Source organism: Psammomys obesus, unplaced genomic scaffold, assembly GCF_907164565.1.
Source record: "Psammomys obesus unplaced genomic scaffold, mPsaObe1.curated_primary_1811, whole genome shotgun sequence".
In the NCBI taxonomy this organism is placed as follows: Eukaryota; Metazoa; Chordata; class Mammalia; order Rodentia; family Muridae; genus Psammomys; species Psammomys obesus.
The window spans coordinates 11,600,633-11,621,088 of record NW_026592732.1 but is presented as its reverse complement, the minus strand read 5'-3'; the positions used below and the strand labels follow the sequence as shown (position 1 = coordinate 11,621,088).

General features: G+C 40.9%; 1 protein-coding gene and 1 pseudogene across 1 annotated transcript; both read left to right on the top strand.

Moving 5' to 3' along the window:
• Nucleotides 1-4: 4 nt before the first annotated feature.
• On the top strand, nucleotides 5-20,456 carry CUNH11orf54 (chromosome unknown C11orf54 homolog). The gene is made up of 9 exons (XM_055615542.1): nucleotides 5-113; nucleotides 4,071-4,216; nucleotides 7,253-7,351; nucleotides 10,879-10,952; nucleotides 11,117-11,218; nucleotides 12,311-12,487; nucleotides 13,261-13,410; nucleotides 16,930-17,046; nucleotides 18,881-20,456. Exons 2-9 carry the CDS (start codon nucleotides 4,162-4,164, stop codon nucleotides 19,052-19,054), a joined length of 948 nt encoding a protein of 315 aa, XP_055471517.1. The 5' UTR covers nucleotides 5-113; nucleotides 4,071-4,161; the 3' UTR covers nucleotides 19,055-20,456.
• LOC129683071 (small nucleolar RNA SNORA24) lies at nucleotides 5,820-5,939 on the top strand (annotated as a pseudogene).

Here is a 20,456-nt window from a genome sequence, read left to right as displayed (position 1 = left end):
CTCTAGCAGGGGCGGTACCCAGCTCGTCCCTAGGCCTGGAGCAAGCAGAAGAGAAGGAAAGGCAGGAGACTGAAGCTGTGCTCCTGAGTGGGAAGAACCCACGCACGCGTCAGGTGAGCGTCATTTGTTGTGGGGGCTGAGCCCGCAGTGGGCTTAAGCATGATCAGTCCTAGGGTCTGCAGGGTCTGTCTGAACACGTTCTTCCTTTTGTCTGCTGAAAGGGCCGTTACTTCACTACTGATCCAACTTGAGATAAGGGTGCATTCTGGCATTACAGATCTGCTTTTGAGTTAGTTATTGGTGCTGTTGTTTGACAACAACAACAAAATTAAGCAACAACAAAAAATTATGGATATATTTTAATCAGGTCTCTCTATGTAGCCCTGACTGCCCTAGAACTTAATATGTAAACCAGGCTGACCTCCAACTCACAGAGAACATCCTGCCTCTGCACCCCGCTGCCCCTACACCCCTCTGCCTCTAGTGCTGGAACTAAACATGGGCACCACCAAGCAGTTTCTCCCACTGCACTTATCTCCTGTTTGGTCAACCTCTCTCTACCCGAGTTTCTGAACCTTTGACACCTACCACTTAAATCAGGAAAGTAAATATTGCCTTTATCTGGCTAGAGGCTGGGCTGGAGCCACTGTGACTGTATGTGGAAACCATTCCCTTTTGGTCCGAACGTCAACTTCACCTTCCACACACATGTGTTCTCCCCTGTTGTCAGCCTGCCTGAACGTCTACATTTCTAAACCAGTTAGTCAGGCTGAAGCCTGCCATGGTTAGACTTTGTCTCTATTTTGATAGGGACTTGAAACAAACGGATATATATACATTTTATTTATTTATTTGTGAGACAGGGTTTCTCTGCGTAGCCTTGGCTGTCCTGGACTCTTTGTAGACCAGTTGGCCTCAAACTCACAGAGATGTACCCGCCTCTGCCTCGAGTAATACCCAAGTGCTGGGATTACAGACCTCCGCCACCTTGTCTGGTTTGACTGATCTTCTTTTACGAAAATAAGTTACCGGACCCAGGTGCCTGTAATTCCAGCACCCTGGAAGGTAGAGGTAGGTGTATCTCTGTGAGTTCAAGGCCAGCCTGGTCTACAGAGTGACCAGGACAGCCAAAGCTACACAGAGAAATCCTGTCTTGAAAAACCAAAAAAATAAAAAAGTAAGGAGTTGTGGCATGTGCCTTTAATTCTAGCACTAATGGGAGGCAGAGGCAGGCGGATCTCTTATCTACAGATCAAGTTCCAGGACAGCCAAGACTATACAGATAGACGCTGCTGTCTCAAAAAAAAAAAAAAAAAAGTATGTGTTTTAATCTAATTTGAATTCCTATTCCTACTATAAGCATAATTTAAAGTGCTTTCATTTTCCTCAGCATATGCTTAATTATACTAAGGCCAGGCATGGTGGTACATAGATAGAATCCCAGAACTCAAAAGGTTTAAACAGGAGGAGCACAGTTCCAGACTTGCCTGGGTCATATAGGGAACCTTGTCTCAAAAAAAAAAAAAAAAAAAAAAAAAACGAAGAAAGAAAAGAAATAGAAGTAGCAATTGTTTAATATCCTGTCCATTGTGCAGATTTTGACATGTTCATATATTAGCAAGTATCACTGGCTGCCTGATAGAGGATGTGATAAACTGTTAACATGGGGCAACTGGGTAGAGAGCGTCTGAGATCTATTTGTATATGATATACTAATCTTAAACTATTTCAAAAGAAAATTAAGGTGTTTTAGTTCTAAACAGTTAAAGACCACTCAATTGATAAGTATGTTTAGAGTAATTCAAGCATGATTATAGCAGCTGGGGCCTATTTTCAATAATTACTTATATTTCATTTGCATACAAGAGTATATTTGTTAAATAACTAAAGGACAGTAGAAACAAATGTCTACTAAAATACTAAAGTAAGTGTCACTTATTTAAGCTACCTTGGAGGCTGAGGCAGGAAGATGGCTTGTGAGGACAATGTAGGGATCCTATGTCTTAAAGAAAAAGTGTAAATGCTAAATATGAGCAATGGTATGTTCATGGAGAATATTATGTTCTGAAAGTATGGTCAAAAATAGAAATCTCAGGCCAGAGATGGCTTCGGAGTTATAAGCACTGCCCCAAGCCTGATAAGTGGAGTTTGATCCCTGGAGCCCACACAGTAGAGGGAGAGAACTCACTCCTGCAAGTTGTCCTCTGGCTACCACACATGGGTTGTGGCACACACACACACAACATACATACATTATTTTTTAGTGAAACAATAAAAAAAAATCCTGTGCCCAAGAGACATATGAACCTGGAGAAATGGCTCAGCAGTTAAAATCACCTACTGCTTTCCAGCAGGACTGAGTTCCAGGCCCAGCACCCACATCAGAGCTTCCTTCTAAGCCAGGTATGATTGCACTTCACTGGAGACAGAGGCAGGAGGAGCTCTGTGAGTTGCAGGACTTCTGTTATGTACACAGGTTGTGGATACCCTGCCTAAAGATAAAAACAAATCAAAAGAAACCCACAAGCAAACTGAAGAAGCCACTTTTCCCTTGCTGTGGGCACATTTAGAGCCAACCATTCTGATTAAGGAGATGGCCCATTAATGATACTGAGTGCTACTCCCATGGTGCTCTATGAGGCAGAAATGCCTTTAGTGATTTGACTGTCCTATGCTGTTATTGGCCCTGCCTGTCATCTCCCTGCCCACTTCCTTTTCTTTCCCTGAATTCTCTCTAGTCATTTCACTTTGCATGCTTATTAGCCTCATCTCCTGAACAGGGGAGGTAAGTGTCATCTTTGCATGTGTGTGCCTGTTTTCTGTAAAGTGTTTTTGCCGTGTGTTTTTGGAAATATAAGATTATAATTGGTTAGGTAACCAGATTAATTGAATGTTAGAAGTACTTACCAAGTAAGTATACTTATTTGTAAATTAAAGTAAAAAAAAAAAATGAGTTTTAGAATCTAATCACTCCATAGGTTTCCATTTCAATTTGTTAATGAAATTTTCTCTTACTAAAATGATAGACAAAAGGAATAATTCAAATGTAAAAAATGAAATTTGGCAACATCTTATAATTTTTTAGCTTCAGGGGAAAAAAATAAAACAAATCCTGTTATCCTGTTTTTCTATTATAATGCCACCTTTTGATATTTTGCTGTCATTGAGATCTACTTTTAGAATTAAATTTGTTTTCCATTTAAAAATAATAATAAGGGTAGTCAGGCCAACAAGATAGCTCAGTGGGTGAAGGTATTTACCATTAAGCCTGACTTTCTGAGTTAAGTCCCCAGCATCTACATGGCAGAAGAGGGAACCAACTCCTACATCCTGTGACTTCTACAGGTATGCTATGGCATATATGCATAGACACACACAAATAAATAATTGTAATATTTAAAAAATTTAATAAGTCTAAGACAATTAACTATTAGCTTAAATGTCAAATACAGCATAGTAATCAAGTGATCTAGCAGAGGCACCTTATGTAATACATGTTTTCTATAAAACAGTAGAGACTCCTGTGGATGGCACAGACGTATACACATGCACACATATATAAAACCACTTATTTTTAACTCTTTGTACACATCTTAGGTTTGGAGACCATATTCTGAGGCCCTCTGTTCGGAAAGCTTAGGTTCAAGCTGAGTATAGGGAGCATAGCACTCAGTGGGAAAGTGCTTTCCTGGCATACCTGAGGCCCGGTTCAATCCCAGGACTGAATAAATAGAAATGAAAGGGGAAAAATTATAAAGAACAGATTCATAGAACAGTATTGGGCTGGCATATGGCTGAGGCCCTTGGTTCTACATACAGCTCTGCCAGGAAGGAAGAAGGGAGAGGAGGGAGGGAAGGAAGAAAATGGAAAAATCGATCAAAAGGAAGATGAGGGAAAGAACAGTAGGAGAGAGTCTCTCCAGCTCCTGCTCACATGGAATGCACGTGAGTTTGTTTGGCTCCGAGTGAAGCCTCCATGCACTTTGCCCTTTTTATGTAAGTGAACTCTGAGGCTATGGAACCTAGATAGCCTTTGCCTTCATCAAGTAACTGAACTCTTTCATTTCCAGAACCAGGACTGCTTGTGCCCGTGCCCGTGCCCGTGAGCTCTTGTAGTAGTTGCCCAGCTGCTGTTGGGCATCCTTGGCGATAAGAAAGAGAATGGCTTGTGTTGAGTTTTCTTTTTATGTGCCAAATCTGGAGGAACTTGCTGAAGGTAAAAAGGATGGTAGTTTTGGGTTGTTGGTTTTTGGTGGGGTTTTTTGTTTGTTTGTTTGTTGGTTTGTTTGTTTTCTTTTTTGAGACAGAGTTTCCCTGTGTAGACCAGGCTGGCTGCGAACTGCGAACTCACAGAGATCCTTCTGCCTCTGCCTCCTGAGTGTTGGGATTAAAATCATGTGCCACCATGCCTGGCTAGCCTTGGATATTTAAGGACTGTTCCAGGAAACAAAACCAAAAGTTCCCTGAAGTACATATATGACTAATTACCTGTTTAAACGTTATTGAAATAGCACTTTTTATAAAATTCCCATTTCAGTGTCTGTTTAGTATTATTTTTATTTTTAAAAAATCCAAAATTCTGTGTCTCAAAAAAAAAAAAGAAAAAAACCCCAAACTTTTATAAGTTTTTAGGCTTCGTTATTTATAAACATTTACCATTATTATCCCATCTTGATCATAACAAACTAGAAGTTGTTTAATTTCAAGGTCCTTAGCAACACATGAAACTGTGTATAATACCATCTTAAAAGCCAGTCCTTTCTACAAAGTGACACATATGCATGGAGTTTGACTATCTTTGAAAGACAATGATAAATTCAAAATTCATTTTATTCCCAGCACTACTGCTGGTTCCTTCTCTGCTCATTCTCCCAGAAGTAACCATCATATTATTTCTAGTAATCTTGTTGCTACCACTTCATGCAGTGAAAACTAGCAGAGGAACGCGGAGAGTTGTGCAGTACCAACAATAATGTATTCTGATACACTTTAAATAGTTTCCTGGGGCTGGAGAGGCGGGGCAGTGGTTAAGAGTACTGGCTGACTCAGATGACCCAGAACACACGTGGTGGCTCACAGTTGTCTGTAATTGTTAGTTCAAGGGGATTCAGTTCCCTCTTCTGTCCTCTTTCAGCACCAGATGCACACGTGGTGCACAGACATTCATGTGAGCATAACACTCAGAGACATTAAAAATAAATAAATAAATAAAACAAAATATTTAGTCTACTATTGAGTACTGATCATAGTCCCAAATATACTTTGCCTCCTGATTCACAGGCTGTCAATTCGCTTATGTAAATTTCTGTGTAGATTTTTTTTTCTTTAGTTTTTTTGAGACAGGGTTTCTGCGTGTAGCCCTGGCTGTCCTGGACTCTGTAGACCAGGCTGGCCTTGAACTCAGAGATCTACCTGTCTCTGCATCCTGAGTGCTGGGATCAAAGGTGTGTGTTACCATGCCTGGCTTGTTTGCTTGCTTGCTTGCTTGCTTTCTTTCTTTCTTCCCTCTTTCTCTCTTTCTTCCTTTCTTTTACTTGTTCAAACAAGAATTTAAGGAAGTTCTAAACTAGAGAAGGAGAAAGAAGAGGCTGAATCAAACATGTACTTGCTCTTTGCTTTTTTTTTTTTTTCTTCTTATTTGATCCTTAGATATATATTCCTCATGGGGCGGATGCTCAGTGACTAAAGGTACTTACAGCACAAGCACAACAACCTGAGTCCCATCCCTGGAACCAACATAGAACTAGCTCCCACCAGCTGCCTACACACACACACACACACACACACACACACACACGGACTGTAGATAAATGAAATGCATATATGTCTATTAATGACTGTAGCAGTGTCCTTTCCTATCTGTGGAAAAGCTTGTTCTTGTTGGCAAAGCTGTCACCCACTTACTTGGTATCAGATTCTCACTTTCACAGGTAACATTCTTCACTGATAAGGAGCTGTGGAGGCCAGGTTGTCGGACATACTTTTCTGAATTATTACTGAAGTGTCTCTTGAACAGAGTCAGAAAGATCTTTATGAGTTTGAGGCCAGCCTGGTCTATGTAGTGAGTTCCAGGACAGCCAGGGCTACATAGTAACATCCCTGTCTCAAACAGCCAAATAAAATAAAGTTCTAGAAAAAGAAAGCTCTGGAATGTTAAGACACTCCGCTTGTCTATGTTTGTATTACAGCATGATACACCTACAGTAAAGCATAGCATTTGCAGAGTGTGCCTATGTAGCTGCCACTCAGATCAAAATACACATTCAGCACTCTTTTAGGCTCCTCACAGACCTTCCAGTCAGCCTGTCTGCCCCCAGAGAATATTTACCTTAGACACCTGCATTTGAAACACTTCAAGTAGAGCCATGTAGTCTCTATTCTTGTATCTGGTTTCTTTGGCTTGAGGTTTTCTCTGTAACCTCCATTGAATGTGTGGTTTGAAATTCCATCCTCAAGAGAGGCAAACCCTTACCTGTGTACAACCCATTTCCTTTCTTCATGTCCTGGTTACTGTGCTATTGCTGTGAAAAAACACCATTAAAAGACATGATAAACCTTCCTTCAGAGTTCTTTGTTACACCCACAACCTAAACTCATATTACTAAAAAAGTGATGGACCCAGGGTTTAGTGAAGACACAAGGCATCTCCTATAAAAGAAAGCATTTAACTGGGGGTTTGTTTACAGTTGTAGATGGGTAGTCCATGATCATTATAGAGAGAAGTAGAAAGGCATGGTACTGGGACAGCAACTAAGAACTTTACATCCTGATCCACAGGCAGCAGGGTGAGACAGAAAGGGTTGGAGGGAGAGAGACTGGGCCTCAAATAGGCTTTTGAAACCTCAAAGCCCACTCCCAGTGACATACCTCTCCAGTAAAGCCACACATTCTAATCCTTCTCAAACAGTTCTACTCCCTGGTGACTAAGCATTCAAATTTATGAGCCTATGGGGGCCATTCTTCTTCAGACCACCACACCATTAGTAATTAAGGCTATTTATGTGTCATAGAGTACATTATATTTTCGGATATTGTCAAAATCTAATGTTATTCATCAGTAAGTCTGTTCCTCGGTTGGTGGTGCAGGTCAGTGGTAGACTATGCTTTGTCCTGAAGCCCCGGGTCCCTCACTCTTTTTAGTAATATAAGTTTAGGTTATGAGTGTAACAAAGAAACTTTGAAGGAAGATGTAATATGTGGTGGCCACTTTTTAACCTAACGCTAAGTAACTCCTTTACATGTTTTTTATTAGTTTTGCAGAAAGGACTAAAGGACAACTTTGCTGATGTCCAGGTCTCCGTGGTTGACTGCCCAGATTTAAGAAAGGAGCCCTTTAACTTTCCTGTAAAAGGTGCGTTTTTTTGTTTTAAGTTTTTAGTTTTCAGTCATACTGCTTTTTGGAAGCCAGTATTATTTTCCTCTATGAATAAAGGCTGTTATAACAACCTTCAGGCTCAAATTTGCTTAATTTTGGGTCAGATTTCATTGTGTGCCCTTGTGGGGAAAGATTGTATTTCAGGTGTGTTTTTAACGCTCAGTGTTTTGGTTATGTAACATACTCAGTAGGCTATAGTAGTGGGTTTTTGTTGTTGTTGTGGTTTTTTTTTTTATTTTGTTTTGTTTTGGTTTGGTTTTCTGAGATAGGGTTTCTCTGTGTAGTCTTGGCTGTACTATGCTCTCTTTGAGGACCAGGCTGGTCTCAAACTCACAGAGATCCACTTGCCTCTGTGTCCCGAGTGCAAGGATTACAGACGTGCACCACCACACCTGGCAGTAGGCTAAGTTTTAATAGCACAAGAATTTTGTATTTAATTTCCCAAGTGACTTGTAAAAAGCTTTTAAAATTTTTGATTGTATGTGTTTACTCAAAGTCAGAAAATACCTTAAGAGGCCTATATTTGGGGGCTGGAGAGATGGCTCAGCAGTTAAAAGCACTTGTTGCACTTTTAGAGGACTCAAATATGGTTCCTAGTACCCACATCAGGTGGTTCGCAGCTTTCTGTAACCCCAGCTCCAGAGAATCCAAGGCCTCTTCTAGCCTCTAAAGGAACCTGCATTCCTGAGCACATATCCCCACACATATATACATCATATACATAACTTAAATAAGCCTCTTTTTAGGGCTTATATTTGATTCATCTATTAAATACTTGGGCCCCTTCAAGAAATTTGCCAAGTTTGAAGTAGTAAGAACAGAAAGAAATGAATATTGGTTGAGTACAACAGTCTCAGTGTGACAGACCTCTGGACTGGACATACTGTAGCAGCTATACTCCAAGGTAAGGGCTAGCTCCAGCTTATTGATGAGAAAACAGCTTGAGAGAGCTGAGCCAAACTGTCAGTCGTAAGGCCAAATGCAGGTGTGTTTCAGAAGTCCAACCTCCCTCAATTATGCCCTGTGGTGATAAGGAATTAGAGGTTCGTGCATTTTTCTGTTTCTCTTATGTTAATTGACATAGTTGGTTGAAAAGTAATCTGCTTGGAATTCTTAGACACTAGTCTTGCCCCTTGTGTCTGTGATTCCCATTACCTGTAAGCCCCATAATGTCCCAGAGCCTTGAATACATTAAATAGGAAAGGTCAGTTGTTATTGTAGGGAGTCTTCCAGGTTAAACAGTCTTTGACTGTAGTCTCTGTCAACATGTGAAACTTTTAGAAACCATTCTAAAAACATGTTATATGTAGTGGGTGATTTGTCTGCATGTATAACTCTGTACCTTGTGTACGACCGGTGCCAATGGAGGCCAGAAGAGCATGTCAGATCATCTGAGACTGAAGTTACAGATGTTGAGGGTGCTGGGAACTGTCTTCTGAAAGAGGAAGCCTGTCCTCTTCTTGTAAATGAACAAAAACTAAGATCACCTCTTCCCCCCCCCTCTTGTAATTATCTGTGATTTCTGATTTTCATTTTGAGGAGAGTAAATTGCTCTTTCTTCCTTGTCTCTCTTGAGGACCAGGCTGGTCTCAAACTCACAGAGATCCACTTGCCTCTGTAGCTTGTCTCTCCAGCTTCTTTTCTCTCTGTAGCTGACTCTTTGGAATATTTTCCAGGATCTTTTCCCCCTGCCTCCACCTATTTTGTAGAATCTGAGCTTTGTCATCTAATCTTGTAGATTTAACCAATAAATCTATTGGAAATCTTTGTCTCACCTAGATCTCTAAGAACTTCCAGCTGTGTGTAGCACTCTCCACCTCTGGCTTCCCTCTTACCTGTTCCTTGGACAGCTATGAGTCCTGTAGTAGTTCCTCTAGCCATCAATGTCTCAGTGAAATCTGTGGCTATTTTTTGCTCTTCCCCAAACACAGAAGGCACCTGTTAAGATTTTTTTGCATCTCTCCTCTATGTAATAGTAGTGTGATAAATATGCTTCACTTAATAATATCCTTGCAAAACTTCTCAAGTAAAACATCATTTCTACTCTGCTTTAAACATTGCCTTCTCCCAAGTTGTGTCTCACTGTGTTGTTAAAATTGCCTAAAAATGTAAGTAGAGGGGCTGGCAAGATGGTTCAACAGGTAAAGGCCCTTGCTGTCACACCTGATGAATTAAGTTCAATCCCCAGAATCCGTAGGCAGAAGGAGAAGATTCCCACAGGTTGTTTTCTGACCTCCACACATGTACTCCCACCACCACACACATATAAAATAAATAAATGTAGTAAAGAAAAAAAATTTAAGTCTCTAGAGGGGCTGGAGAGATGGCTCAGTAACAGCTCTTCCTGCTCAAGCATGAGGAGTGGCATTCAGATCCCATCACCCACATAAAGACCTGCAAGTGCTAATGTGTGCCTATCACCCCAGCACTCTGGGGCAGACACAAAGGATTGCTGGGGCTCACTTCAAGTTCAGTGAAAGACCGTCAAGGAATAAGGTAGAGTGATGGGGCAGGTCACCAGCATCTTTCCCTGGCTTCTCCTTGTGGTAGATATGTGCAGTATACACACATAAGTATATTTGCATATACCATATACATATACCACACTCAGATATATACACATGCATATAAAATCAATCAAGCAGTAAATAGAATATATTTTAAAATGAAAGTAGATAATGGGGGTTGTAGGGATGCCAGCTTAGTTACCCATTATTGTTATTTGTATAACCTTATAAAAAGATTTCTGGAGAGATGGCTCAGAGGTTAAGAGCACTGGCTGTTCCAAAGGTCCTGAGTTCAATTCCCAGCAACCACATGGTTGTCTCACAACCATCTATCATCAGCTGTGGTACCCTCTTCTGGCATGCTGGCACACATGAATACTATATAAAAAAAATAAATAAATCTTTAAAAAAAAATGTGAGAATGGATCTAAAGAACAACATTCTACCAAAACAAAATGTTTTAGAAATTTAAAAATAGAGCTGGAAGCAATAGCATGCCAGTAATCTCAGCGCTTGGGAAAGCAGAGGCAGGGAGATCTCTGTGAGTTTGAGGTCAGCCTGGTCTACAAAGTGAGTAGGACAGCCAAGGCTACACAGAGAAACCCTGTCTTGAAACACACAAACAAATGCAAACAAAAAAAATTTAAAATACAATTTATGCAAAAAAAAAAAATGAATTGTTTGAATGAAAATGACACCCTCCCCTCAGGAGGATAGATTCTTATAGAATTAGGCAAATGAATTCTAGAAACTTTACCCAAAAGTTGGTCCATCCCCTCTCAGAATCAGTTGTTGGTATGCCCCTGGCTACCAGGCCATGCTTAGTAATGACAGCATAGGTGGCAGTTAAGAGCCCAGCAGGGATCGCTTGCTTATTTCACCTCTGTTAGTGCAACACTGAGATTCGCTTACATTTATTCCTAGTAAATTAGCATCTTCTGGAATGATACTTGAACGATACATTTGCCTGCTTTTAAGATGGCTTGTGTTTTTTAGGCATCTGTGGGCAAACTAGAATTGCAGAAGTAGGAGGTGTGCCTTACTTATTGCCTCTTGTAAACAAAAAAAAAGTAAGTATGCTTTTATTCTTTGTGTCACAGACTATAGAAACTGGCTTGAGTCCTGTTTCTCAGGAAGGCCACCAGTGAGTGTGGCAGGCAAGGAAGCCAGTGGTTGTAAAAAATAAATCAGGGAGTTGATATGTTACATCTTCAAAATTTTTTTCTTTTTATAGGTTTATGACCTAAATGAAATTGCAAAAGAAATACAGCTGCCCGGAGCTTTTATCCTTGGAGCAGGAGCAGGTCCATTTCAGACCCTTGGGTTCAATTCTGAGGTCAGTATGTGTATAGTATTATTTTATTTTGTTCATTTGATGTTTGAGTTATTCATGACCTTTTTACTGGCCTGTCAAAATCTACTTTTAGCTGGTAGTGGTAGCTCCTATATGTAGTTCTGGCACTTACCAGGCTGAGGCTTGAGGTTCAAGGTCATCATAAGTTACATAGTGAGTTCCAAGTCAGTCTGGGTTTTAGTGGGAAAACCTGTCTCAAGGGAAAACAAAACAACAACAACAACAACAACAAAAAAAAAACCTTCTTTTTTAGTGAATTATTAATAGTTGAATCTCTGCACATTTGGGCCAAGTGCACACTCCAAATGGTCGAATGCTCATAAAATACCTATTTTATTTTCATAGTTTTTAGAGAACATGTTAAGGCCAAAAGACTTGTGTATGTGTTATGTGTGTGCATTATGTGTGTCCTTGTTTTTTTGAGGCAGAATCTGGCTATGTAATCCAGGCTGGACTTTAATTCACAGTCCTCCTCTACCTGTTCAGTTCTGGATTGCCATGTCCACTGTACACCTGATGATCTTTTTTAAGGTTTATTTTTTTTTTAATTTTATGTATCTGAGTGCTTTATCTGCATGTACACCTTGCATGCCAGAAGAGGGTACCAGATCATATTATAGATGGTTGGAAGCTGCCATGTGGGTGCTGGGAATTGAACTCAGGACCTCTGGAAGAGCAGCCAGTACTCTTAGACTCTGAGCCATCTCTCCAGCCTACATTTGTTTGGGTTCATGGTTTCAGAAGTTTCTGTCCATGTCCCAGTTGCTTTGGACCTTTGGGGAGAGAGAACAGTGAGGAAGACATGGTGGAACAAAGCTGCTTCCCTAAACCATTAAATCCTACAGATGCATTAATCTGTTCTTGAAGTGACATTAGGGAATGATAATGTTGTTTGATTGTAATCTGAATTTGGCAGGGAATGAAGGCAGTGGTAGAGCCCTGTCTTAGCATGAACAAAGGCTTGGTGCACTCTCCAACAGTGCAACAATATGTGAATATATTGGAAAAGACCCAAGATAAAATCTTAGATCTAGGAGAAAAATTATTAATAACTAAAATTGACTTTCTTTCCAGTTCATTCCAGTTGTTCAGACAGCAAGTGAACACAACCAACCTGTGAACAGAAGTTACTTTGCCCATATAAATCCTGCAGATGGAACGTTCCTGCTGGAGAAGTACAGCCAAAAATATCAGGATTTTGGATGTGCATTACTGGCTAATCTTTTTGCCAGTGAGGGCCAACCTGGCAAGGTGATTATGCCTGTAAGAACATAGCATTCAGCTGGGCATCAGGACAGCCAGGGCTACACAGAGAAACCATGTCTAGAAAATAATGAATGAATGAATGAGTGAATGAATAAAATTACCTAGTAAACAGAGCATCCCTTTGCTCTACCTTTCTGAGTAGAAGGTAACAAAACACAAACTTTGGGCATTCATTATTTGCATAAAGCAATAAGATTACGCTTACTTATGGGTGGTAACCAGGCATAATAACATGCATTGTGCTAGAAGCTGTGGTAACAAAAACAAGAAAACAATAAGGAGAATGCATGCCTGCTTGATCTAGGTACAGCCTCTGTGAAGACTTAGATCTGGAAGGGAGAAAGCCGCTTCAGCTATTTAAGAAATGAGACAGAGATGTAAAAGTACACAAGAACACAGGGAAACCTCTGTCAAGAATTTTACAGGAAGTGAGATCTTGCAAACCTGTCTTCAGTCCCCATTACCAGAGGTGAATCCCTTCAAGCCTAGTAATCCTCAAACTTTCCAAACCATCTTGGTCTCCAGAATTCAGGACTCAGTTCAAGGACTCATGAACAAAATTGTTGGAGTTACATATAACTGGTGTGTGTGTGTGTGTGTGTGTGTGTGTGATTTAAAACAAGGAATGAGACATCTCAACTCTGATCTTTGTGTGCTGAGCAGATAATATTTACCTGGTGGCAGTAAGTTTTATAATGGTACAGTTAGGTAGTTATTAGAATTGTACAGCTTATGCAGTACCATTTCACCCTCTGCAGGTCATTGAAGTACAAGCCAAGAGAAGAACAGGACAGCTTAACTTTGTGACTTGCATGAGGCAGACTCTGGAGAAGCATTATGGAAACAAGCCTGTGGGGATGGGAGGCACCTTCATTGTGCAGAAGGGGAAAGTCAAGGCCCACATCATGGTAAGGGTTCTGTGTCTGCCTGCCTGCATAGGCACGCCAGCTAACTTTCACATTTTGGGGTTGGGAGCCAGGGTGTTTGCTATAACTCAGGTTAGCCTCAAAGTTACTGTATAGAGCATATTTCACCTTCTTATTTAAGTTTATTATGAAGTATTTTATTTTCTTTGATGCCTATACCCACTTCTAGAGCCTTTTGCCTCAGCCTCCTAAGTGCTGGGATTACAGATATGTACCACCATTCATGGTAGAAGTTTTTTTCACATGGCCCAATAAACCACAGCCAACTCCAATGTCAGAAGAATTCCCATGTTTTTGTACATTCTCTGTAAATCTTAGCTGGCATGTTATCTTGGCTTCATTTGAAGGTAACTTTCATACATCGTGCAAAGAGTCTACCTCCATCCCTTTGCACGAGTGTGTCAGTTCTTCCTACTTCTGTTGAAAATCACTCATCCAGGCAGGGGAAAAGATTCAGTGATTAAGAGCACTTGCTCTTGCAGAGGACCTGGGTTCAATTCCCCCCATAGTGGCCCACAACCTTCATTAATTCCAGTTCCACAGGCACGAGGTATGCATCTAGTGTACACACATATATGCAGGTAAAACATAAAAACATAAAAATAAAAAACCTTTTTTAAAAAAGAAAAGGGGATGTGGGCTGGAGAGTTGGCTCAGTAGTTAAGAGCACTGGCTGAGTTTCCAAAGGACCCAGGTTCAATTCCTAGCACCCACATGGCAGCTCATAGCTGTCTGAGACTCCAGTTCCAGGAGATCTGACAGTTATCACACACACATACAAGCAGACAGAAGACATGTGCATACAATAAAAATAAATAAATCATTTTTAAAATTTATTTCATTTTATTTTATGTTCATTAGTGTGAAAGTGTCAGATCCCTTGGAATTGGGGTTACAGACAATTGTGAGCTCCCACATGGGTGCTAGGAATTGAACCTGTGTCCTTTGGAAGAGCAGACAGTGCTCTTAACCACTGAGCCATCTCTCCAGCCCCCAATAAATCATTTTTAAAAAGAGAAAAAACACTCCCCCACACACATACACATACACAAGGCTTCATTTCTGGCCTCTCTCTTCTGTACATTTGGCCTACATGTACTTTGGTTAGTTTTTTATAAATTTGACATAGATTAGTTGCCTGGGAAGAGAGAATCTTGAGGAATGCCCCCATTAGATTGGCCTATGGGGAAGTGTGTGGGTATTTTCTAAATTAAGGATTGATGTGGGAGGGCCCAGCCCACTATGGGCAGTGTGGAATAAGAAAGCAGGCCTAGCAGGCCTAGCACGCCATGGAGAGCAGTAAACAGCACCCCTCCATGGTCCCTGCTTCAGGTTTCTGCCTTAACATCCCTTTATGATGGACTATAAGCTGTAAGATAAAGTAACCCCTTTTCTACCAAGTTGCCTTTGGTCTTGGTTTTATCACAGCAATGGAAAGTAGCAGGTAGAGCATGCCTGTCTGTGCAGCTGGCACCCTCTCATTGTGGTAGACATGTACATTTAGAAGCTAAGAAGTAAGAACTTCTAACTTCTTTTACAGAACTATTTTTAAATTTTCATACAAATTTTAGGTGCATTTTTCTTTTTGTTTGTTTGCTTTTCGAGACAGGGTTTCCCTGTGTAGCCTTGGCTGTCCTGAATTTGCTTGGTGTAGACCAGGCTAGCCTCAAACTCATAGAGATCCACCTGCCTCTGCCTCTGAGTGCACCACCATGTCTGATTTTTTTCTACTTTAAAAAAAAAATTGTGCCAGCCGTGATGGCCTGTAATCCCAGCACTCTGGGAGGCAGCAGCCGGCCTGGTCTACAAAGCAAACCCAGGACAGCCAAGCCAAGACAGAGAAACTCTTTCTTGAAAACGAAACAAACAAAATAATAATAATAATCATTATCATCATCATCCAAGGACATGGGAGGCAGAGGCAAACAGATCTTTATGAGTTCCAGACCAAGAAGAGATACATAGTGAGACCAACATTTAAAAAGCAATTATACTGATTTTCTCTGTTTTGCCCTTTGCCATGTTGGTAAACAAATCCAGGGCCTTACAGTCACTTTAACCACCGAGCCCTATTCCTGGCAATGATGAGTGTTGTTATTGGTGTTTGCTGTTCAGTGGTTCTAGAATAGGATAGAAGCCAAGGTCTTACACCCAGGAAACCAGGGCTGTAGTACTAAGACATCGACAGAACAGGGCCAAGTCCTTAGATAGCCTTCAGTAACACTGACATCTTCAGTCATGTCTATTTTCCCTAAATGCGGTGTATTTTTCCATTGAACTTCTGTGTTTTTATTATTGTATATGATGTATGTGTGAACACAGGGACACACATGTGGAGTTAAGGGGACAACTTTCAAAAGTCTGTCCTCAGGCTGAGAGTTGCCTTCTCAGAAGGCCTGGAGATAAGAGTTTAATGCCCAGATCCCACTTAAAGATAGGAGAAAACAGACTCCACAGAGTTGTCCTCTGACCTTCTTAACTGGCACTGTGGCACACACCCACCCATTGTGCACACATATATTAATAATTTTTATCATGAGTTTTTGTTTTTTATTTTGCATATGAGCGTTCTGTCTGCATATACATCTGCATGCCAGAAGAGGGCATCAGATCTCAGTATAGATGATCATGAGCCACCATGTGGCTGCTGGGAATTGAACCCAGGTCCTCTGGAAGAGCAGGCAGTGCTTTTAACCTCTGAGCCATCTCTCCAGCCCTAAGTTGGTTCTCCTGTTGTAAGTTTTGGGGATTGAATTCAGATCACCATATTTACATGGTAAACCAAATTGCTGCCTCTACTCTGATTTCTATGTGTTTCCTATATATGTGTTTTCACTTTATTATTTAAGTTTATTACAAAGTAGTTTATTCTCTTTGATACCTCTACCTACTTCTAGAGCCTTGTTTCTATGTCCCATCCACTTTGTTATGAGGTACAAACTCAGAAGAACTGGGGCTGGAGCTCAGAGGAGAGCCTTAATTGGCATGTACAAAACTCTGGATTTGATCCCTAGCACTGAGAAAAGTCAAAAGATTAGGTTGTAAGGAATGGAAATGGAAAGCCAAGTAGCTCAGTGGTGAGAGTGCATGCCTAGAAGGCAGGAGGTCCTGTTTTCAATCCCAGAACTGTATAAAAATAATATTTTAGAATGCCGAAGAGCTGGGGCTATGGCTAAGTGGTACAGTACTTGCCTAGAGTGTACAAGTCCCCAGGTTCAATTCCCAATATCACACAAAACAATTAAAATCACACATAAAATGGAGAACATATACAGCAGAAAGACTGTAGATGTGTGAAAAAAAATTAATTGCCTCACTTCTTCAGTAACTTAGGAATAAGTTTCAGTTTGTACAAATTGGATGGCTAACCTTTTAGAAACTGGGAAAAGTGATGCCAAAACCCAGTCAGTAAGATGTATTAAAGAGAACCATGAGGTCGTACTTATCACACTTAATTCCCATTCACATTCAGTGTGTTTTCCTGCTTACGTGTTGTTGCAGCCAAAAGAGTTTTCTTCCTGCCCCCTGAGCTCAGATGAAGCTGTCAATGAATGGCTGCACTTCTATGAAATGAAGGCTCCTTTGGTTTGTCTACCAGTTTTTGTTTCCAAAGACCCGGTGAGTCTTCATCTGCCTTTTATATACAGTGAAAATTCTTGGTAGCATACTTGTTTTTTAAAGTATTTACTTACTTTTATTTGTGTTTGTGTATCTGTGTGCATGTGCATATTCACATCCATGTGTCTATGTGTATAGCAAATGCTACAGCATATGGGTAGAGGTCAGAGAACACCTTGTGAGAATCCGTTCTCTCCTACCGTGTGAGTACAACAGATCAAACTCAGGTTGTCTGGCTTGGCAGCAAACACTTGCCAGCAGAACTGTCTTGCCAGCAGAACTGTCTTGTTTTAGAATAGATAATTTGGGTTTTTGTTATTGATGTGTGAGGATAGCCTTGGGGTCATCTTTTTGTTTTGTTTTGTTTTCTGAGACATGGTCTTTCTACATAGCCGTGGCTGTTAGGTCTCAAACCCTGGACAAATAGCTAAGGGCACCCTAAAGGGAGTAGCAGGCTCCAGGATCCAGGGAGACACTTGCTGAGTAGGTGAGGAAAGATGGATGGTTAGATTAGGTAGAGGGAAGGTGCACCAGAAGAGGCAACTGTAGGATCAAATTTGGTGAGTGGCAAAAGCCAGCAGAAACAAATGATCCATACATACTGTAGGAGAGTCGTGTGATAATAAGACCACAACCACAGTTTTTGAACTAAATTTTTAAGCAGGCTTAATTAAAAACTGGCCAGGATGATGGATTGTGGCCAGGTCCATTCCAGGGTTCCCAGACAATGGTGGCACGCCACATTTTGCAGAGGCTTATAAAGGCAAACATATAAGACTACATATTTCCCACGAGGTCTAATAGGCGCAAGAACATAGCCTGATGTATTTCCTGGCTTCGTATCTCCCACCTGCATCTAAACAAGCACATCCAGTGCAGCTCTGTCAAAGACACTCATTTAGGGCAGTGGTGAACATGTGGCTTGTTAGTTTACATAACAGCAGGCCTCAATATCTCAGAAATTATCTGTCCTTGGGCAAGGGGCTTACAGGTTAGAGGCATTTTCATTTCATGGATCTCTTAGACATCTGGGAGAGTCCAGAGTGGATATGACCCTGAGGAAAGTAGAAAGTGGATGGGGAAGCACAGAGTGGGACAAGACCAGGTGCAGCAATCAAGAGGTTTAAAAAAAAAAAAGGAGGCGGTAAGTGGGTGGATAGCCAAAACAGCTGAATTATATAGGACAGGGGGAGGGTAGCCCAGCCTCTGGGCTGTAGAGTTTGGGGTAGGGGTCAGGGCATGGCAACCATACCCTGTAATAAATAGGTAGGGACTGAGGGATATTGGGAGAACCTGGCAGCCAGGTCTGCTGTGATGTGTTAAATAGGCACCTCTGCTGTTTGTCCCAGGGTTTGAGACCTAATATTGCCTATCCTAGAACTCACTATGTAGACCAGGCCATCTGCCTCTGCGTCTCAAGTGCTTGGAATAAAGGCTGTGTCATCACGACTGGCTTTATTTATTTATTTTTAATTTCTTAACCTTATACATCAGTCCAGGCCACCTGTTTACAATAAACAAAGTTCTTGGATTAAAGATGTGTGCTATGGCTCAACCACAGCAAACAAGAAACAGGGTTTTACAGTTCACAGTTTTGGGGTTCACAATGGGATCAAATATCCTGCAACAGATCTGTCACTCAGAAGATACAGTTAGGAAAATTGGGAGTTCAAAGCTAGTTGCAACCACACAGTAAGTTCCTGTCTCAAACAAATAATAATAATATTTTTTAAAGTTTTTTTTAAAAAGTAATAAAAGGCTTCTCTCCTTCCCCTGAAATGCACTGTAATCAAAATGATTTTAGTCCATGCTAACAGACTGTCTGCTGTCTTAGGGACTTGATTTGCGACTGGAGCACACCCATTTCTTCAGTCATCATGGCGAAGGCGGACATTACCACTGTGATACCACCCCAGACACAGTGGAGTATCTTGGCTACTTCTTACCTGCACAGCTCCTCTACCGCATTGATCGGCCCAAAGAGACCCATGCATTTGGGAGAGATTAAAGCAGCTGATGCTTGCTTAGAAAATGGTTAGCTAAGGTTAAATCCCTAACTCAGCAACTGATACTAATTAAAAAATCCAGTAGGGAGCCAGAGAGTGCTTCCCAGCAAGCCAAGGCCCTGGCTTAATCCTCAGCATGGAAGAAAAACACACAATAAGAGTAATTTCACTACATAAACACTAGTTTTATACTATTTCAAATGCAAGGATACTTGATACTCCTATTATTTAGCATCTTCATGTGAAGAAGATTATTAGTAACAAAGATATCTAATTGAGATGCTCACTTTAGTAAACCAATTTCATATCTTTATAGCCCGGCAAAGTCTTCTCTTCATACCTCAGATATAAGCAGAACAGGGACCTTCCATTATTCCTGCTATCTAGGAATAACTTACATTTGTGTGACATTAAATCTTGCAAGTTCATCTCACAAGTGCTAAGGGATTATTACTGAGTATTAGACACAAAAGTGTGGAATCTTTGCACTGAGTTTTTAAAGCCCACAAAGAAAACCAGTGTACTCTGTTCTCAGCACTCGGGGGACAAGGTGGCTCTTTACTCTGGTGACAATCTACACTCAGAAGTCTGCAGCCTGCCTTCCACAAATGTTAGTAACATTGATTAGCCAGGCTCTTCTTGAATTAGATCTCCATCCAACGGTTTGTACTTCAGTAACTGCAAGATAAGAAGGGAAAGAGTAACAAAGCACAACACTAACATGAGTATACTTTAGTAAGGCTGCTGTTGAACACAGCCGTTCTCCATCACGAGATAAAACTACACTCTTAATGTGTGGTGTCTTGAAGACACACGTCTGTGCCCTTTTGTTGGCTATTAGAATAGTGAGACAATGGGCCCCAGGAAATTGGAATTCCCTCAGTATTCTCATGCCAGGAGAACCCTGGTGCCAGCCAGAGGAAGGACTTGTCTCCTGGAAAGAGTTGTCACATAGTTCTGCAGGACCAACAGGAGACTAGTCAGTCAGTGGGGGTGGGCAGGACCACAGCTTGACCTGGTGAGTTGGGCATACATCTTGCCCTCTATTTAAACCTGAACCTCATGCCAGGATCCCAACATAGATTTTGCAGAATAGTGGGGAATCAGAGACTTGTTTGTTCCTCTTCTCAATGTGACTACATTCAAGAAATCTTTTTATGCTTTTCAAAAAATTACATTATTACTGTGTACTGATGATTACAAAACTCCTTGCTGTTCTGTAATATAGAACCTGTGATGATCATTAACCAGAAATCAACCTTGCTAATGGCAGTAAGGTGTGGGTCTAGGAAATCTTTAGAACTAAGCCCTAAATGTTTTCTGATTCCTTACTTTGTAATGAACATGTCTGTGAGTATAAACATGATTTTTGAAACAAAACTGAATAAAGTAATATTTAGTCTA

What these genes read in the sequence shown, in the direction of transcription:
- CUNH11orf54 (XM_055615542.1), top strand. Translation starts at nt 4,162, where the DNA reads ATGGCTTGTGTTGAGTTTTCTTTTTATGTGCCAAATCTGGAGGAACTT. An exon ending in CTCTTGTAAACAAAAAAAAA is followed by an intron (nt 10,953 to 11,116) that starts GTAAGTATGCTT and finishes TTCTTTTTATAG; the next exon opens with GTTTATGACCTAAATGAAAT. An exon ending in TTTTTGTTTCCAAAGACCCG is followed by an intron (nt 17,047 to 18,880) that starts GTGAGTCTTCAT and finishes CTGCTGTCTTAG; the next exon opens with GGACTTGATTTGCGACTGGA.